The 21,469-nt window shown below is 44.9% G+C and overlaps 1 protein-coding gene across 1 annotated transcript in view; it reads left to right on the forward strand.

Annotated features, from left to right (window-relative positions):
• The window catches only part of PARG (poly(ADP-ribose) glycohydrolase), a 42,987-nt gene extending 25,847 nt beyond the window's left edge, over window positions 1–17,140 (forward strand). Inside the window, 9 exon segments of the mRNA XM_087932135.1 lie at window positions 1,056–1,135; window positions 2,497–2,557; window positions 3,961–4,036; window positions 6,494–6,641; window positions 9,296–9,374; window positions 11,250–11,358; window positions 11,530–11,635; window positions 13,553–13,681; window positions 15,185–17,140. Of these exon segments, the coding sequence (XP_087788261.1) occupies window positions 1,056–1,135; window positions 2,497–2,557; window positions 3,961–4,036; window positions 6,494–6,641; window positions 9,296–9,374; window positions 11,250–11,358; window positions 11,530–11,635; window positions 13,553–13,681; window positions 15,185–15,342 (946 nt within the window). The 3' untranslated portion in view covers window positions 15,343–17,140.
• The last annotated feature ends 4,329 nt before the right edge of the window (window positions 17,141–21,469 follow it).

Consider the following 21,469-nt stretch of genomic DNA (forward strand, 5'->3'; position numbering starts at 1 on the left):
TATATTATATTATATTATATTATATTATATTATTATATTATATTATATTATATTATATTATATTATATTATATTATATTATATTATATTATATTATATTATATTTATTATATTTCATTATATTTATTATATTATATTTATTATATTACATTATATTAATATTATATAATCATGGCCAAGAAAACAAATGCAGAAAGGGCGACCCAAGTGGTGGCAGACTTACTTTTGTCTTATTTTCACCTGTAAAATATAGAAACCGCCTCCTTCCCTTGCAAGGTGTTACATAGCAAAAAGCTCAAAAAAAAAAAAAGAATACAAAAGCACCCCTTGCACCACATGGAAAAATAGATAGTAAAGTAATAAAGCATTAAAAAATTCAAAGTTTGTACTTACGACTTAAAACGGCACAAGAAAGGAACCCTTGTGACCCAATTCCACAGCCGAATAAGAAGGGCCCCCAATGAAGAGCCCCTCTGCAGTGTGTTCCAACAATCCCTTTAGAGGAGCGGGATGTCGCCTGGAGTCCCGGCAGGGGCCCTGAGATGTGTTAGGCAGAACCAATTGGATACAGGTAATCTGGGTAAAGTACATTTGGGGCACAGACAAAAGACCCACCATGTAGCATTCTGGCGTGGACTTGGACCTCTCCTTAAACTAACATTCACGACTTGGCTCCCTGCAAATGTTCTCTGGGTCAAAAGCCCTGTGAGTCTTCCAGGGATTTGGGCTTCAAAAGGCTTGGACGGCAGGCGCAGCAAGTTTTAAGGGGGCGTCAATCAGATCAACTCTTAAGAGCCGTGGACTTCAGTTCTCAGGATTCCTGGCTGGCCCCTGGGGAAGACGGACGGGCGGACGGGGGGGGATTGGAAGCCCCCAAGCCATGGGTCAAGTCCAGCCTCTGCAGGGCCTTGGCCTGTACCAGGAGGCTGGGGGGAGGGCAGAGCCCGGGGAAGTTGCGACAGGGACTGTTCTGAAGTGGGCCTGGAGAAAGGCGGCTTCCTTTTGCTCGGCTTGGTTGCTTCCCAGTGACGGTCCTCTCTCCTTGCTTCTTTGCAGATTGTTTGAGGGCCGATCTCCCAGGAAGCCCGAGAAGCTGAAAACCCTCTTTTGCTACTTCCGAAGAGTCACCGAAAAAAGTAAAAGTGGCTCCCTTCCTCCCCTTTTCTCTCCCGTGGTGGTGGGGGAGCGCTGTGACCTTTGAACTGCCTGGCCTCATGACTGGCAGGTCGTGAGGAGGACTTGGGGGGAGGGGGGGGAGCTGCCAGCCAGCCCTTCCTCCCCCTGAGCCGGGTGGGGGGCTGAGGACTTGGGCGGAGGAGGAGGAGGAGGAGGAAGAGGAGGGTAAAGAAAAGACGGGAAGGCGTTGGGAGCCCTGGGCCCCAGGGAGCGGGTCCCTTCTCTGCCACGGGCGTGGAAAGTCGGACCGCGCAGGGGGTCCTCATTCTATGGCTGCAGGGGGAGTTTTTGCTCCATTTTATGACCTTCCTTGCCCCCATCGTTAAGTGAATCCCCGCAGTTCTTTAGTATGCATCGCAATGGCTAAGGGAATCCGGCTTCCCCAGCGCCAAAGGGCACTGTGACCGTCATAAATAGGAGTCGGTTGCCAAGCGCCAGGATTTTGATCACGTGACCCTGGGGGTGGGGGCCCCCTGCAAGACGGCCCTAACTCACTTTTTCGGGGCCGTTGTAGCTTTGAATGGCCACCGAATGAGCTGAACAGGCAGCCCTGGACTTACCGGCCATTTGTTTAGTGACGGTTCACAGTCCCAATGGCGCCGAAAAGGAGAGAGTTACGACCGTTGCATCAGCCCCACGATCGGAATCCAGGCGCTTGGCAGCCGGTTCCTCCTTAACGACGGTTGCCGCCTCTCCTGGGTCCCCTTGGATGGCCTCCTGGCATGGAGAGTCCCTGGGGAATCCGGGTTCCCTTATCAACCCTGTCGCTAACTGAACAACGGCAGTGATTCACTTAACGACGGAGGGCCAGAAAGTTTGTAGGACCCAGGGGGGGTGATGGGGGGGGGGGGATAGTCACTGAAAAACTCTCCGACTTGGCCATGGTGGGAGCGGGGGGTTCGGGGGGCCAGAAGTCAGGAGCTGCCTGCCTGCCATGAACCAACTTGAGTTGAGTCGGGTTCCTCGACCGATGTGGGCAGCCGGTCCCTTCCCCTGCCGCCCTGGGGTGGAGGTTGCCGGGGGAATCTGAATTCCGCCTTGCCTGCTAGAACTTGGCCTTCAGTCCCTTCCCCACCTCACCCAGTAGAGGCAGGGAAGCGTTTCTCTGCCCTCCTCTGGCAGGTGGTTGGAGCGGCTCCTCTCCGTCCCTGGTGGACGTGGAACTGCATTCAGGCTGCCCCCTGCCACCTGCCCCAGCCCCCTTCCCAGGACAGAACCGGGAGGGAATCTCCCCAAAAGCTTTGCTCCGTCTGGTGCAGGGAGGCACTGGGGCGGGGGGACGACACTAATATTGATCCGTTTCGGTCTGTTTGCTTATAAGGACCCACTGGACTTGTGACATTTACCAGACAGTGTCTGCAGGAATTTCCAGAATGGGAAAGGTAAGTCAAATCAAATCTGTCCTTATTTATATTTGTTTCAACTCATGACAGTGAAAGCTCCGCCAGAATCAGATTCAAAATGCAAATTCAAACAAAGGGTGTTACAAGTTAAAAGTAACATCTTGTATAATGAGTAAGCAAAGTAGCAACGTATTTCCAGTCTGAATCTTACTTCAGGGTTGTTAACCAGCCAGGAACAAACAACGTAAAAAGAAATAAGGTTGCCCAAATAACTTCAAAAGAACGGGCATAACAAGTGCTTAAAGATATATAAGGGCAGTTGATTCCACCTGTCCAGAACCATATAGATCAGGGCTACCCAGCCATGGCAACGTTAAGACCTGTGGGCTTCAACCAGCTATGCTATGGCTGGGGAGTTCTGGGAGTTGAAGTCCACAGGTCTTAATGTTGCCACGGCTGGACGCCCTAATACGGACAAGACCATTGAGAGGGAAGAAAGTTTATACATCAGCCCTGGGCAGCCACTGGGGGCTTCTCCAGTTGGGCCCAATGAAATTCACATTCATAGTTTGCCGACTGGCCTCTGTTAGGGATACACCCTAGCAGGATCTGCAGGGCAGTCAGGCAGGCAGGCAGGCAAAATATGTGAGATAAACGTTTTTGTAGCTTACACTCAGTAAAACAGATACACAGTGCTAATTAAATAGTTTATTCCAGTAAGATTTATATCATAGTCAAAACAGTCCATATATCATTCACTAGTTCAGTCCGTCCAGGGATTATTCAGTTGCAAATTCCAGTGTCGAAAAAGAGAGGTCAGTAAACTTACAAATGTCAGTCCGGTGATATATCTCCTCGCAGTAGAGATATGAAGAACTCAAAAACTCCTCTCTTCTTTCAGCAACTCAGCAGTAGAGGAAACATGCAGCTAACAAACCATGCAATCCAGTAATTGTCAGTAATTGCCAGCAATCAATCAGGTTCTCTTGCTCCCTCTTATGGTGGTTTCACACCACACCCAAAATTACATGCTTTGCAGTTTAAAGTGACACACACTTAAACTTACAATCATAGTTTATATATATTATTTTACCCAAACTACGTTAGGTAACCTATGTTATTCCTAACAGCCTCCAAGTGAGGGGGCTGGTTTCGGAGGCTGGCAGTTCCACCCAAATCCTCATGATGCAACTTTGGGGATGGGGGTGGAAGCAAAAAAAAATAAAAATAAAAAAGACCCAGCACAGCCTGGATAGAAAACCTGCAGGCAGCACAGCCTGTTCTCTGTACAGATTCCCTTCCGTTTGGGGACTTCCGTCAGCTGGAGAGGTGACAGCTGCTTTACTGATGGACCCGGAGCGCATTCAGATGAGGACCAACACACACACACAGACACACACACACACACCCTGCGTGTTGCTTTCACGTGCTTCTTTTTACAGGTCTCCGAAAAAGATGCCCAGGTTGCATGTCACCTACGAAGGGACGATTGAGAGCAACGGGCAGGGAATGCTCCAGGTACGCCTAGAATCTGTACCCGCCTACACACCGGCTCTGCGCTGTGTTGTGTCAAAGCTATATCACACCTCACAACATGCCCATCGGCCCATCTTCCCGTCTTGACAAAAAGGCCCTTTTTGACTGACAGTCAGAAGACCTGGAAGGAGCTTAGGGTTTGGGGTTTTTGTTTTGTTTTTTTTCCCAGGTCAGGTGAAGATTGACAGGTGCTCGGAGAGGGGGGGTGGGGGCGCAGGCTAGGGGAGTGACAGGCTGCCAGTTTTTCAGTTTTTGCCCTTTTGAAGCAAAAATAATAATAATAAAAAATTGAGAGCGGTGTTTCTATGCCCTGACTGGTGACCAGCTCAGCAAGTTCAGGAAGCTTCCCCCGCTGTGGGAGGGAATAATTTTGACCTGGAAACCAGTCAGCCAGAACAGTTTGATAAGGAGCCTGTCTCGTCCCTAATCCTTAGGCATTGTTTGTATATTTGCAAGCCGGAGAGAGGAGAATGTGGAAAGTGTGTGAAGTACTCTGACCTACATCTGTTGTTTGTTCTCTTCCGCTTTGAACCCAAATAAATAAATAAGTGTTCCGAGTATCCTTTTATTTTCCTTAAACATTTGGGCATGCTCGTCCTATTCAGAGCAAAGCGAGTGAGTGGTGAACCCGCTGGACTAAGACCGGATAAATCAAGGTTCGGGTCTGCATTTAACCCTAAAATCTCACCACGGAGCAGCCACTTCCTCTATCTTGGTGTAAACTGTTTCATTCTCCACCTTGGCAATGGAAAACCTGTGGACTTCTGAATTCTGGGAATTGAAGTCCACGCATGTCTAAAGATGCCAAGGCTGAGGAACATCAATCTAAGCAGCTTTGTGGGATTATCACTGTGGGGAATAAAGTGGGATCTTCTTCATAACAAACATCTTGAATCCTGTAAATGCAAGTCATGAACAAAAAGCTAACCAATTGCGGTAAATAAATTTTGGATGCAGCTCAAAATTCTCCCTCTCCAAAAGCACCCCGAAGGGTTACGGGTGTTTCTTTTTTAATGGTGATGTTTGACTTTAGTTGTTTTTTAAGTGGGTTGTGATTGTGACATGCACTTTATAAACCAAAATAGTAAGTCTGTAGTTGAGGGCATTTGCAAAGAGACAACATTCGTTCGATTAAGAAGATTGTGCGTCACATATCCTGGAGTTAGAGAAGCAACTGAAATGAACGGCATAAAAGTATGAGGAAATTTGTCTCCTACGCAGCCTCATGAAAATACCCCAACATCCTCCAGACTGGAGAATATGCAGAAACATACTGTGTGGATGTAGTGCCAGAAGCCATCTTGATGCCAGTTTTTAGTTACCACTTAACTAAATTGGTTCAGTGGCGGACGGTCATAAATTTGATGAAGAGGTTCTTAGAAAAGGGCCAGCCATTTGTGCTCAAACAATGTTTTTTATGGGTTTTAATTTTGATTAGTGTACTTTGAGTACTGCTGCAGTGTACAAAATAAATGTAATAAAGCCAGAAGTCCATGTCTTTGCTGTGGACGGCCACCCCGGTCAGGAGGGGCTCAGGGGGGAAGGGAAGACCACGGCCCGTAGGGGCCCAGGTTACTTGAGGGACCCTCTCACCCCACTGGGGTTGGTCCACCCCATTCGTGCCAACAGATGAGGAGGGGGACTGCTGAGGGTCCTGCAAGGCCGATTATTCTGACTGGCAGGGTCCTTTTCTGCTGTGGCTCTGGAACATCTCACACACACCCCTCCGATGTGTGGTTGGCCCCAATCCTCCCATCTTTTTGTAAGGGCCCAAAGCTGTGGCTGCGTCCGCTGGCTTGGGACCCCAGTGGAGGGACAGCGCAGTGGCGAGCGTTGATTGAATAATAACAGATCCCACCCTATTATGGTAAGCGGGGTGGCCAGTAAGCTTAATTGATAAAATAAAACCTTTGTCTCAGGTGTTGGTCTTTCATACCTTAAGTCTCTGAGGCTGTAAAAGTTCTAACTGCAGGATCCATTTTCCAGCTGAGCCCGGTGTGCGGTGGTGGGGTTTTTTTGTTTTGTTTTGCTTGAAATAATAAAGCAGTTTTCCAGTAATGTAATTTTGTAAATTAAATGTGCATTAAACATCAACATGCCCGTTGATCATGTTACCTGTTGATCATGAAGCAGCCGCTCAAAAACTGTAGCTCTGTGGGAAGAGGAATGTAAAACACATCCGGCTGCATTGTTGTGTTTTAGTACATTCACTTTTGACTGCATCCAGAACATTTTCACCCGAGAGCTGGCATCGCCAGTCCTGTTTCGGCTTGCCAGATTTCCGATCGTGAATAAACAAAGCAAACGGCCTTGCTGGGATGTACTGTAGCCAGACTAAATATTTGAAAGATAATATTGGTTTTTAATGGTTGGGTATTTTGAGCAACGACGCTTCAGAGGCAAATATTCAGAAATTTAACGTTCAACGTATCTTGTCAGGTTGACTTTGCCAACCGCTTTGTCGGAGGGGGCGTTACTGGTGCAGGATTGGTGCAAGAAGAAATCCGCTTCTTAATCAACCCAGAATTGATTGTCTCTCGTCTCATTACGGAGGTCCTGGATCACAACGAGTGTCTGATCATCACAGGTGTGTCACGGGGCCCCATTCCTGTGGATTCCAGAACCCAGCTGAGATCCACAGGCGCAAGGTTAGAGGGCGAGTCCAGGCTATAGAATTGGGACCATGCAGTGAGGTCTGGAATGGTCTTGGTGGTGGGGGCTCCTTGGTGCGCTCTGAGCCTGGTAGTAGTAATGAACATCAGTGCTAGAGGATGTTACTGAGTTTGGGTAATGAAACCTCTCCAAGAGCACTGAGGAAGAGCCCTCATTTCAACCCTGAGCTACAAATATTCTCCTTTATTCATTTTTGTTGTATTGCAAAAAATAAAGGGCCTCGCCTGTTATTTTTCTACAGTGTGGGATTCCTTAGCCATATTTTTCAGAGTTAACTAGCTTTTCCTTTCCGCAATCAGGCAAACATTTAAAAAGAGCAGTTATCTAGATTCACAGTTCACTTTGAAGATGTTGGTGCTATTATTTCCCTTATTTTGTTCCCATCTTTAGTTTGGGTCTTCTTGGTAATTCATAGAATTTCTGGTCCTTCTGTAAAAGAGTTTTCTTGGGAAAGCCGAGGTCAGCTGGAAATCTTTATCCACGTAACAGTTGGTTAATTAAAGAGAACCATGAGAAGTTCACCTTTGCTGCAAGGTTTAGCCTTCTTGAAAACTGACCAGTCAATTCATGAGTCCTAGAAGAGAAATCCTCGATGGATTAGACAAAAATTGATTGCTTATCCTGAATGATGAAAGAAGCGGATAGTTTCTCGGTTTACCAGAACAGAATCCTGCCATTTTTAGCAGGGCCATTCCTGTAGCATTTTGCAGCTTTTAGCCTCTAATGCATATGGTGATTTAATTTTGAGGATCGATTTAGAAAATGGAATCTCATTTCCCATTGTTTGGCAAGGGCCTGTGGTTTTTATTAGAGGCTGAGTATGTCACAGGGACTTTTCCTGTGTGAGCTATTGAATAAGAAATATGACAATCTTTCAAAACAGTCTAGAGGTTGTTACCTAAGTGGATTCATGGCTGTGGGGTTTTTGCAAGAAATTTGCAGAAAGATGTTCTCAGTAACTGCTAAATAACTCTCGTATAGAGGCTTCGGTTTGGTTGGAAAATAAATTCCATTTTTAAAAAAGCAGTGGCACTGAAAGTTGGCAAATTAGTCTGAAGAAGTAAACAGAAAATGGAAAACAAGTGAGAAAAATAATTGGTTGTGTTTACATTGATTTGAAGATACTGTTAATAGGACAATGAATAAATGAATCAATTGCCCATAGAGTTAAAGTGTTGCTTAAACATAAGTAAAATTGATAGGCTTTAACAACGATTCAAATGACTATGAATGTGTGTATGATTGAGAGTACTTTATAATTATAATTCCATCATTCATCTGTATGAAAATCTTCCCAATGGGAAGTAGTTTTGGCTGAGGTGGCGACTAGAAAATAATCTCATGATCTTTATGAATTATTTGTTAAATGTCAGTATTGTTTGCATATTAGGACCTGATGATCCTGCAAAGCTTGGTAGAGAGAGATTAAAACCTATTCTTGTGGGTAAATCAAACATTTTTGGTCCCTACATCCAAAAGGTGAAGCTTCTAAGATGCAAACCAAAGTAAAATTCTTTTTCAAAGTCCTTCAGTTATTCTGGTGTTTTCTAATTAATATCTGTCATGCAGTGTTCTGCTCCCTTAATGGAAAATAGCACTTCATCTTCCTCATTAGATCTCTGGCTGGCTTCCACCTCTGCTTAAGCAGGCTTTTGCTGTGTGCAGCTATCTGTCTAGTAGATTACATTTTTTCAATGATGTATCTTGACTCAGCGGCCTAATGGATGGGACTTCTGCTGCTGAATGTTGCAGAAGAGACTGAGGAATGGCAAAGAAATTAGATTTGTTGTAATTGACTGGCATCTGCTTGAGATCTTCCCAGTAACAAATATGAGATCAGTCATGCAAACAACAACACAAATAGATCTCTTTCCTAACCCACCAATGAATCAAAAGGACCTCATGATCAAATAATTGTACTCTGGGATATTTAGTTTCTTGCTTTGATAGCTGCAAGACAGAATGTGAAAATTAATACATCCGAGTGCTTCATTTATATAACTCTAAAATTTAAAATTAATACAATAGGAAGCTTTTATGAATATGGTGGATTTCCAGGGGGTGTTTTTCCTATTCCGAGTCAGCTGACTGTGAGAGCTGGGAAAATTGGGAAAACGTTGTCTGCTTTGACAGCTCAAAAAGAGGTCTTCCCGTGGGCCTTTCCGAGCATTTCCAAAGAGCCCCTTCAAGCAATTTGCTGAGTCAATGGATCGGACCCAAGTGCATTTTTGGAGGGGGGGGGGCAGGAAGAGAAACTCAAGTCTGCTGAGAAACAGTCTTGCGTGGATTTAAATACTTCTTTCTAGTTCCAAATGGTGCTGTTGGCGAGGGAATTCTGGGAGTTGAAGTCTACACATCTTTGAATTGAAACGCTGATTCCGAATGTGCTCCGTTTCCTGGGGAGAGCGGAGGGGCCTTCTCCTTTCGCATCGATCTTCTGCGTGTCCGTTTTTCAATACTATCCCATCCAGGATCCAGAAGGCGAATGTTTATCCAGAGAATGAAGGAAAAGGCGCATCTGAAAACGAGTGCTTTCATGCCGTGATTTTATTTATATTTTTCATTCAGGGACTGAACAGTACAGTGAATATACTGGCTATGCAGAAACCTACCAGTGGGCCAGGAGCCATGAAGATGACAGGCCCAGGTAAAATTCTGACCTTCCGAATTAACTTTAAATCATAGGGTTGGTATTTGACATGATTTTGGGGAGATCTGCAACAGAAAGGAGAAGAAATCCAGGCCATCGTTTCCTCCAAGCAGGAAACTCTCGCTCTTCTCTCTTTCACTTCATTCATTTGGTTTCTATATCCTCCCCCTCCTTTCCATCAAACACCCGGGTGGGTTATAATTAGAAAAATATTACTAGTAAAAATACTAAAGAAACATTTTAAAATAGTAAAGAATTTATTCATGGGTTGGGCCCATTCTGATCTCCAAAGGAAGGAGTCATCGTTGTCTCATTCCTTCTCCTGCACTACATTCTACACCTACTAACTGCTCACCATTGTTTGGACTCTTCACCTCTCCCTAAAAACAAATCCTGTGAAATCCCGGTTACGCTAGAAGCGCCTCCTTTGGGCTCTGGGTTCCTTGGACTTGAGAATGGGGGGAGGGACCATCAGGATCCTGTCGTTTTTCCACAACTCCCCAGCGGAACTTGAGTTTGAGCGGAGCTTCCCTTGTCAGGTGTTTCCAGGAGGAAGCTGACCACGAAAAGGTTGGGAGAACCCAGGGCCCGTCTGAGAGCCACTTGCGAAGAGCTGAGAAAGATATAACTGGTCCCCAAGAACGATGGGCGGGGCAGGGCAGGGCAGGGCAGAGAAAGAGTCTCAGGACATGTGGAGTTAGCCGGTGGAATACGTGTCATAAAATGGAGGCCATTCAAAAACCAGTTGGGGAACACTGCAGTCTAGCTGATGAATCCTGTGGGGTTGTTTGGATTTTTATGTTTATTTTAAGTTAGTTTCATTTCATTACATTGCACCAGTCAACAAAACAAAAGTGTAACAGCATTAAAGGATCAACACACCGTAGTTTTAACACAGTATTTATGGATCATTGGTGGCTAAAAACAAAACAAGCAAAAAAAAAAAAAAGGCCAATTCTTGGAAATTGTGCTAAAAACTGAACAGCTACAAAATCTTTGACCAGAATGCTCAAAAGTCTTCTTTCTTACCTGTTTGTGGGGGGAAAAAAATGTGACAAATAAAACGAAACATTCGCAGCTGCAAACCACAGCCGGATTTCTCCTTCCTGTGCTGTGTAATTCTTTTCATTAATCTTCATGGTCCCAAGTTTGTATTTTGACAGGTTCCCAACGCTGAGACTATAACCAAGAAGAACACGCCTGCCTGCCTTTACCCCCCTCCAAATCTTAATGTGTGCGGGGGGACGGGGGGGATGGCTAATTTTCACACTTGTCAAAAAGTCTGAGCTCCCTCTGGAACCGTTTCCATCATATCTATTAGGGGTTTTTTTCCCTTCCTAAATGCAAATGGGGTAATTAGGGCCAGTCGGACCCAGCCTAGGCCTGGGAGGTTTTGAATAATCAGTCGTGTCCAGGGTTCATTATAAACACGCAGATGGTGGGCCAAGATTTGATGGCTCTGCCTGAAATTTAGAGCTTCAGTGTAAAACAGTGCTGAGGAAAAAAGAATTTATTCCTTGAATTGGACCTGTGGCATTCCCGTTACCGTGATAATCTACATAGCAGATTAGCAATTAGTGGGTGTGGTTGACAATCCTGGACTTCCTTAAGAGTGTGGCAGATTTGACGTTCTTGTCGTGAAATATATTCAGGAGACAAAATATCTTGTCTTCTCCCTTCTCATCTGCCTTCTCCGATTTTTAATGCAGATTATCAGTAATCTAGTTGGCCATTGCCTTTTCCTAATGCTTGTTTCTGTGCTCTGAGGCTTCGGTTAATCCCTTGAGAGATGAACGCGGATCTGTCTTGTTTATATGGCTAAGCTTATACCAGTTAGCATTACAATATTCTCTCTCCCTCCCCTTTTGCCAGGGATGAATGGCAGAGACGCTGCACAGAAATTGTGGCTATAGATGCTTTTCATTTCAGACGTTTTCTGGATCAGTTTGCTCCGGAGAAAATTAGAAGAGAGCTGAACAAGGCCAGTAATTTCTAAATAATCCCTCTTGCCCTGTCAGGTTCCCCCCGCTTCTTCTTTTCGGCTGTGCCTTTAATGTAATATTAAAAAAAAAAAACCCACCCACTCATAATTGTGGCATGGCCTTGGGAAAGCGAGCCTGCCCGGGGCTGTGAGCTTCTTGTCTGCCCGCAGGCGTTCTGTGGTTTCTCTCGGCCTGGTGTCCCTCCGCATCACCTTCCAGCGGTCGCGACAGGAAACTGGGGCTGCGGTGCTTTTGGAGGAGATTCCAGACTGAAAGGTAAATGGGACTCTCCTTGCGCCTAAACCTCAGGGGGCTTTTGGGTTGCCGTGACCGTTTGCCGTTTCTGCAGTTTCTTCAGGCGAGAGGGATGAAGAGCCCAAAGAGGGCAGGCGAAGGCTGTGACCCCCTTCTTTCTTCTGGGCTGCAGGACCCGAGGAACCGAAGGCGGGATGGGAGGAAGGACTCGGGGAAAGCCATGTCTCTCCACGCAAGAGGGAAGGGCGTGGTTTGGTCATGTGCTTGGTCTTCCCTAGGTTGTCTAGACCGGGGGTGTCAAACTCGGTCTCATGGAGGGCTGCATCAGAGTTGTGCTTGACCTTGGGGAGGCCTGGGGTGGGCGTGGCCAGCTTGACCTCATGTTGGGGGCACCTGTGATAGCCCAGACTGGGCTGGGATGGGGGGGGTCCATTGTCTCCAGCAGGTGAAGGTGAGACCAGGGAGAGCGCCAAACCCTTGTCCTCCAGAGGAGCCTTGGCGTCTGCTGGTGGACAAGTGCTAAGGCAGGACTTTCCTTCCTTCCTTCCTTCCTTCCTTCCTTCCTTCCTTCCTTCCTTCCTTCCTTCCTTCCTTCCTTCCTTCCTTCCTTCTCTCTACATTCTCCTTTCTTCTTCCTTCCCCTCTTTCCTTCTTTTTCTTTCCTCTTTCCCTTTCTCCTTTCCTGTCCCTTCTTGCGTGCTCAAATGCCAAAGGGGAAACATTTCTTCCTTAGTTTGGTTTTGCTTTTAGTTTGTTTTGCTAGCTCTCTGCAAGTGAAGACGGGGCCTGGCAGGCTGGCAGAAGCACCACGGGCCGTGTCCTTTGCCGTTTCCCGTGGGCCAGAATTATGCACCCCGCGGGCCGGGCCTTGAGTTTGACACCCCTGGTCTAGACCTACCTTCAAATGTAGTCCGGAATGAGGCCTTCAGCTGTCCTGAAGCCTCATTCCAGACTACATTTGAATTCTGCGTGAGCCCTGAGTCAGACGTCCAGGCAGTTCAAATGAATGTAAAGGTTTATTTTGCAAGCTTCAGCTCTTTATAAGAACCTGAACTACTAACGGCCAAAGCAAATAGGCGGCAGAGAAGAGTCAGTGGAATTCATGGTGAGCTGGTCTTGTGGGTGCAAAAGGAATGGAAACTTTGAATGTGTTTGTCCCCTCCCTTGGGCTCAGCATTACGGTCATCACCTGTAAATTAACTTCACTTTGCCGTTCTCCGCTATTCTGTCCTCGTCGTGCTACCCTAAGTGTAGGAATTGAATGGCTTCTTCCTTAGCACTGGGTCATCTTCCTGTCACCATCTTTGCTCCTTGGAGAGGAAAGGAAAGTCCTGAGAACCGAGTTACTGAAGCCGCAGCGAATTCATAGCCTGTGTCATAGCTCGGTTAGGGAGCCGGTAGAGAAGAATTGATTAAAACCACATTTCTTACTGGAAATCGATCTCACGTGTACCCCAATGATTTAGGGGTGCGCTCCATTAAAGGCTGTGATGCTGTCTTGCACTCATACATGGACGCACTTTTTAATTCAGTTCAAGGTAAAAAATCTATCATTTTGAACAAAGAAATAGGTAAAAATATTCACTTAAGGTTGAGTTGTAGAAACACCAGCTGTTGCATAGGGAAACATCCGAAAAGAGAGAGAAAGTGACCCCCAGCCTTTCTTCCTCTTTGCTCACCTTGTCTCGAAAGAGAAGCAGCTGCCCGCCTTCCCTGCTGTGGCATCAACAGTTTCGATCTTCCCGGCACAAGCCCACCTTGTCCATCCCTCACGTGGACAACCTCTCCTGAAGGCAGTCCCAGTGTCTGGTTGCTTGGAGCTGGAGAAGCAGCCTCAGTGCAGGAACGCCTGTTGCGGAAGCCCCACTCCAGATGAAAAATGGGATTGCCCACCTCCTCCTCCTGAGTTGACCATTGTCTTGTCTTCATGTGCTTTAGCCTTAATACAGATCTTAGCAGCTGCCGAGGCCGGACGCGACGTGGTATATTTCACCTTTGGAGATGCTGAGTTGATGAGAGACATTTACAGCATGCACATGTTTTTGAGCGACAGGGGCCAAGCGGTGGGTACGTATCTTCTACCCCACCCTCCCTGCTTCCCTTTGGTAGCACCGCTGATGGCACAGAAGGAGCGGTGGGCAAGGCTTACTAGGATACTGCAGGTCAAGGAAAACAGCTTGGATAAATTTAAAAAAAAAAAAAAGAATTTGGTATTGACAAGTCAAATTTGGGTGAATTAAATTTGACTAGGACTTAGAATTTAGACTTTACTGTCACTTTGGAGGTACTCTAATCGGCATCCGTTAAAATGAAATTTCGTTGCATAGAACTCTCAAAGCAGGGGTTGGATGCTACCGGTTCTGCCCAGTTCTATAGAGCTGGTAGCTCTGAAGAGCAGCAGAACGTAATCACTGAACCACTAGTAACGCCGGTTGAATCCCAGCCCTGTCTCAAACGGTCACCCCCTCCAATATACACGACATAAGTATGACAAAATCATCAGTCAGTCAGTACAAAATCATGCCTATACCCACATATATTAGACAACACAGAGAAACAACACAGTCCAGGTCGGATGTACATGGCAAGAGGAACGAATCCTGTGAGTTTGCCTGATAGATGGCATATAGGGAACAAAGCAGTTACAGAATCTGGTAGTCCTGCTGGAAATACTTCCAAAACCCCTCCCAGCGGGGAGAAACAGAAGCAGAGCGTGGGGTGGACGTGTTTTGAACTCTAAGCACAGAGCGCTTATAATCAGCATCCTGAATAATGGGAAGCGAGCTTCCTATAATCTTCTCCGCTGTCCTCACTACTCTCTGTAGGGACTTTCTATCTGAGGCATGGCTGCCGCCAAACCAAACAGGGATGCCATGTATTAAAACCCTCTCAATCGTGCCTCTGTAAAAAAATGGCCAGGACAGAAGGAGAAAAATGTGGTCCCCTCCTCATCCCACACAGGAAATGTAGACACTGGTTTGCAGGCTTCCCTAAGGATGATGTGTGGAGAGACCAGTTCAGATTGTTGCTTATCTGCACCCCCAGATACTTAATACTGTTGGCCACCCCTACGGCTGCATAAATGGAGCTTACGTGCTTTCCACGAGAACAGAAGCTGAAGACCAGGGGACTTACACATCCTAATGTATCTCCACAGGCTCTCAATGCAATGCATTCTCCAGAGGCTATGGAGTAGTAGTCTCCTACACCCTTAGGAATTGCCTTCCCAGTTTGTAATTTTTAGTGGGGAGTTGTCTTTCGATCTGTGCAATTATGTGGCCTTTAATGTACTTTTAATTTGTGTGTTGGGTCTACTTTTAATTCGTGTGTCAGCCCAGAATCATCTTGGAGTTGGGCAGTTTTTTTATTTGCTTGCTTGCTTGTTTTTATTTATATCCTGCTTTAAGTGAATCAGCTGTGGCCAGGAAGGCTGTAAAATGGGGCAAAACTCACTTAATACATGTCTCATTTAGCAACAGAAATTTGGGGCTCCGTTGGTGGTTGCAAGTCGAAGACTCCCTGTCTGTAATTGTTTTGTTTCTTTCTCTCTGTCTTCTTTGCATTTCCCAGGAGATGTTTACAAGCTGTTGCTTCGATACTACAATGAGGAGTGCAGATGTTGCTCTACTTCCAGGCCAGAAGTCAAGCTGTACCCTTTCCTCTACAATGCCGTTGAGTCCTACATAAGCCTTCCTGAGGATGAGGAAGGGCGGGCTTTGGATGATTAGAGCGACCGTGCTCCCCATGAGCGGCCTTTCCCTTTTTCCCGTGAAATATCAGCTGAATTGCAGGATGTCGTGCGTAGGTTGTCTGAAGACCAACACTGACATTTTGAGAAGAAACCTGTTTTCTTTCCAAAGCAGAAAGTAAACTTGATCGCAGCATACAGAGTATAATCCATTTCTGCCCCCCTTGCCAAGAAATGACGGTTGGTGGAAAACTTCCATTCCTTATACGATTCTTTGAAAATAGATGGATGCAGGCCTGCCTTTTTATTTTTATAATTGTCTCAGTGTCCACATACATTTAGGTATGGAGTTCGCTGGCATAGACACATGTCCCCCATATGAATACGTGATTTCTTTAGCACACACGGCAGTGATATAACTTTAAAGGGGTAGATTTGGAGTCAAAAAACCCCAAGGAAAATATATAAATATATGTATTTTGCATTACATACACAATTCCAGTCATCCTGATTTTTTTTTTTAATTTAGATTTTACTTTTTCAAATACTCTCTTTTGTTCTGCGTTAACAAAAGGCAAGAATAAGAGAGAAACAACGAGTTATCCAGAACTACCCTCTGAACGGAAAGTGGCTGGAAGAGGACAGGAACAGAGAATGGAAAAGGCAGGGGTGTATTTGGGTTGCAAAAGACCCAGGATCGGAGTTAGAAATGGTAAAGGGACTTTTTGATGTAGACTTACATTTTAAAAACTTACAGCAAGGGCCATATATTTATGATATCATTAAGCAGCTTTTTTTTTTAAAAAAAGCCAATTGCACAAAGTTCTTTGCTGGATTTTATGATCCTGCTGAGAGGCAAATAGAGATATCTAGGTGCGGTGGCCTAATGGTGGAGATCTCGCCTCCCAATCGGGAGGCTATGAGTTCCCTCCCAGGTAGAGGCTAATATTTGCTCCCGCTTGAGCAGGGTGTTGGACTAGATGACCTCCAAGGTCCCTTCCAACTCTGCTAGACTGTTGTACTCAGGAGGTTCATGATGTAAGGATGAAACCTCTCTACAGCAGGCATCAGGTGCGGTTCGGAAGGTCAGGAAAAGTGATCGACCATCCGTCAGGTCATAAGCTCCACGGAGCTGGCTTGCTCCGTCTTTCCTAGCCTCCTTTCCAGGAGCTCTAAGAAAAGTTACCCCTGGTGGGTGGGAGAGAAAGGAAAGGAAAGGGGAAGCATCCTGGTTGCTCCCTGGGAATTGGGCAAGGGAGGGGGGTGGTTATTCACCAGGAGTCACGGTGCAAGCTGATTTATGTCCAGTTCAGAGAGGAAGGCGATGGGGAGGAGGAGGAGAAGACGACGAAGACGGGGTCGCTTAGCGATGAACCGTTGAGCCTGGCTGACCATCTCTCCCCCTTCCGAGTGAAAGAGCTCAGGGCAGAGAGGTGCATGGGAAAGGCTTGGCTCCACCTGCCTCCTGGCAGAAGACTCGGGACCCAAAGCTTGAGAAGGTCCACCCAGGGCAGGTGAATCGGTTCTCCACATCTTCTGGATGGGCTCCATCCTGTCCTTTCCATCAGGGAGCTCTCCCCCCCCACCCCCAGACACGGAGAGCCAGTGGGATAGTTGTCCAGCAGACAAGCCAACGTGGCCAGAACCAGAGCTTTTCTCTCTCGGCCAGTCCTTGGGCTCCCTGGCCGATCGATCGGGTACGGAAGCTGGCAGGTTGGGCAGGTTGGTGCTTGGCTTTGACTGGAGCGGTGATGGGGGCGGGTCTTGGCCTTGTGCTATGTATCCAGGATGCCCTTTGGTAATGGGAAAATAATAAAATGGATGGATGTTTTTCTCTGCATCTGCCTTTGGGTAGGTTCCTTGGAAGGCTCTCGCCTAGAGGTCTTGGACAGCAGGTTGTCAAAAACTTAACATAGGGTGGCGGTTGCCTAGTTTTTAGTTAGTGTTTCTCACCCTTGGCAACCCTAAAATGTGTGAACTTCAGCGTCCAGAATTCTCTAGCCCACAGGGCTGGCTGGGGAATTCTGGGAGTTGAAGTTCACACATTTTAAAGTTGCCAAGGTTGAGAAACACTGACCTAAGTTGTATCTGTCCTATATATCATACAAACTTCTGTGGCCAATTATATCAAGTTCTGAAAATGACCTAGGAAGGTTATTGTTTAATTTTTGTCCAGGTTCTCTCTCCCCCGTCCCCCGTGCTTTTCGGCTTACTTGTGGAAAGAAGGGGTGTTTCATTCTCATCACCTCTCTAGCTTGCGTGTTTCTCTTGTAGTATCTGCAAACCTTCATGGTATTTTCATAGCTACAAGGGGATGGAAATGCATTCTTTTAAAAAGGGAAAAGGATCCTTTCACTTCGTGTTCCATGCTTTTGAGGACCAAAGGGTCTGTCTGGAGAACCCCAGGTTGTCTAACACAACCCATACCCAAGCGCAAGTTGACTGAACCTTTATTATGAGTTTATTAAGATCATAAAACAGTGAAGAAATACCCAGAAGGAAGCTGGGCTTAACTAAAAAGTTTAGTTTCAACAAGAACATGGGAGCAAAGGAACACCTACCATCATTTTGAAGGAAACCAGGTGAGCTTTGAGCACATATACAACACCAGCCCCAAAAAGGCCATGTTAACAAGGCCTCGTATCCTGGAGGATTTCACACTGGATTCCCAGGAGGGGTGGATTCCTCTGTCTGGTAAATCTTGAAAATTGTGCTCCTTGTTTTTTAATCTCAATTTCATTTGCTCGGGGATGTTACCGATTGGCCTCATAGGTTTTGAATTGTTACAAGTTCAAAGGGGTTACCCGACAAGTCAGTTGTGGATGTATTCTGAGCTAAGTGGATATCTGTAGAAGTTGACATCCCTAGAATTGTAAGTTACAAGTTTTAAGTGGCGTACATCAAGCTTACTTAGTTCTTGGTATAACCTATACAAAGTTATATGCAGCAGAAACAACCTGGAGGCTAAAAACACACACAAACGGCTTGAGTGTCTTTCAAAGCTGCTCTACAGTTTAATTGAACACCAACTATTTGTCTTCAGGTGTTACGAATCAACCCTTCAGTCTATCTGAATAATTCCCCTCCCCCCTTTTTTTTAAACATCAAAGGCCAGTCCGAAGCAGGCAGGTGTTTCCCCACCGCCTTGCAACTCCACCAACAGCAGGGAATTTCAGTCTTCCCTGTTTCTGACCTTTTAAAATCTCTGTGGCTTTCCTTCTAAAAAAATATATCATTGTTTAGAAACAAAGGCCTGGAGTTGAATGAAAGAGACGATTCTTCAGGATATACATTTTAATTATTAAAAGAAGCATCTGTTCGTTAGAAACTGGCTCTTCTGGACAAGGTTTAGAGCGAAGAAATTGCTCCTGAGAGTTGCTAAGTTTACTCCATCCTCATTTCGTGAACATTACATTTTCTTTTGCTTTACTGAAAACCAACACGGGGAAAGTGTTTCAAACAAAGGCTGAATTTCAATCCGGGAATTCAAGTACAGACAGAAGAGTGGCTTTTCCAGTTTCACCTTCTGCTGTGAAAATTGTCCATCCAGATGGTCACAGCTAGTCAACTTTAGCTAATTTCAAAAAAGATAAGTATAACTGAACCAGGCTGATACTTGGACCAGTCCTCAGAACCTCCTCTTAGTCTAAACCAGAAATTCAACATGACTTCCCATTTACCAGGCTTTTAAATGATCAAAATTATCAATCATTAACCATTTCCTTTTTAAAAAGGCGTTTTTAAAAAATACTGTTCATACATAGTTAATTTTTTTAATACAATTAATACAGCATGCATGTCTCCCTTGATTTCTGATGTTCCTTTTTTAAAAAAAGAAAAAAAATGTTGTGATGATCCTCATTACCAAAATAAGAACAGAAAACTAATAAGTCAAGGGAAAAACCAGCATTTTGAAAGATGGATTGATCATATGGCATCTACAAAGGTCATGCAATCATTGACATACAACACTAATAAAATGCAAATTTTGAAAGTTTACCAGATATCAATATGCAAAAATGAGGCAGGGGCTATTTGAGGCAGGCAGGATGAGTTTTAAACACAGGTCCCTATATGTGTCTTCACATCTGATACTATTTCTAAGAAAAGAAAAACAAAAGACAACAAACGAATCTTTCAGTATAACTATTGACAGGTCATATTGTCTAAAGTTTAACCATTAATATTACGATGTATGATGCATCATGATGGACTTACACATAATGCCTTTATGTCTAAAGTACATCATGCAAAATACGTTCGGATGAGGAAGAGGAGGAAGAAGGAAGAGAGGAGGAAGAAGAGGAGGAGAAGGAGCAAGCTGCTTGGAAATTTGTATCCTGGATAAAATACCTTGAAGTCTGTTCAAAATTCCATTCTGTTATTGTCAAGAAAGCTACACGTAGTGTCCATTTAAGAAGTGAACTCTCCTAATTTGAGTAAATTTTCATAAAGTTCTCCCCATTGTTTTTCTGAACAAGGAAGACTCGTTCAAACATTTGCAAAGAATACTTTAAATCAACTGATGCAAACTGGAAGATTGATTCAGAGAAAACCAAATAAAATAACAGAATATATATGCGGCGGGAGCGGGAGGGGGGATCCTTGATGAACGATGTCTGTCTATCGCAAGGAGCAACCACTTTAAAAACATGTGGACACCCTTGTATTTTTGGGACCAAAATATAACAAATGAATGCTCCAGCTCCTCCAGGACATTTCCAACAGACAGATCACTCTCTTGAGCTTCAAAACTTGGAGGTGTTGACAAAAAGAATGGTTGAACCCAGGACAAAAGTCTCTTCCTTTCTTGTAGACATTTCCCAAAACTTGGCTATTGATCTTCAACCATTTTGTAATTCAGAGCTCTTGTTTCTTGGGAATGAGAGTGTTAAACTAAAACCAGACTTCCAACTTCCCCCTTTTAGAATGCCACTGTGGTCTGTATTGAATTAAAAATGGTTTTTCTGAGAGTGAAATGAGCTAAGATTAATGAGCATTGGGAAAGAGTTAAATTATCCCTGTGACTGCCTATCTTTTCCAAACATACTTAATTTTTTTAAAAAACAAATCGGCACAATTTATAAAATGTAGCATATCAGCTCTGTATTTTCCTGTCATCCCCACCACTAAACAAGCTTCATATTTATGGTCTTGTTATGCATGCAGCCGATTCCCTCGTGCATTTATCATTGCTTAAGTGAAGGCAACCTACCAGCTGTATAGGAAGCGCCTCTTTCCTTCCCATCCATTTCTACACCACCTGACTGTCAGCTTCTTCTTACAATTCAGAACTGAGTGACACCCAGGCACTGGTGGTTAAAAGAGATGCCATCAGAGGCAGTCTTCAGCAGGTTCTGACCAGTTCTGGAGAACCTGTAGCGGAAATTTTGAGTAGTTCGGAGAACGGGCAAATCCCACCTCTGGCTGGAGATTTTACAGTATCCTTCCCTTGCCACGCCTACCAAATCACACCCACAGAACCGGTAGCAAAAAAAAATTGAATCTACTACTGGATCCCATATGTGTTCATTTATTTTATTTTATTTTATTATTTACTTACTTACTTGATTTATCAATCGCTTTACAAGATAATAGGCATAAGTATAAACATGAGTTAGAATACAGGAAATAGGTATGAATAAATGGGGACAATAGGACAGGGACGAGAGGCACGATGGTGCACTTATGCACACCCCTTACAGACCTCTTAGGAATGGGGTGAGGTCAATAGTGGTTAGTTTGAGGTTAAAGGAGTGGGGGTTAGAGGATGTAACAACAGAGTCAGGGAGTGCATTCCAGGCATTGACCACTTTTGCTGAAGTCGTACTTTTGGCAATCGAGTTTGAAGCAGTTTATGTTGAGTTTGTATCTGTTTGTGCTCTTGTATTGTTGCTGTGGAAGCTGAAGTAGTCATTGATGGGTAGGACATTGTAGCAGATAATTTTGTGTACTATGCTTAAGTCCAACCGTAGGTGGCTTAGTTCAAGGTTGTCCAAGCCCAAAATTTCAAGCCTGGTGATAATAGGGTATTCTGTTGCGAGCAGAGGAATGTAGTACTCTTCTCATGAAATATGTCTGGACTCGCTGTTAATGTCTGATATACAGTGAGGATTCCAGACTGAAGAGCTGTATTTGAGTAAACCTTACAGCTGGTATTATAAAGA

Source organism: Pseudonaja textilis, chromosome 4 (genome assembly GCF_049901715.1).
Source record: "Pseudonaja textilis isolate UNSWEBS1 chromosome 4, rPseTex1.2, whole genome shotgun sequence".
Lineage (NCBI taxonomy): Eukaryota > Metazoa > Chordata > Lepidosauria > Squamata > Elapidae > Pseudonaja > Pseudonaja textilis.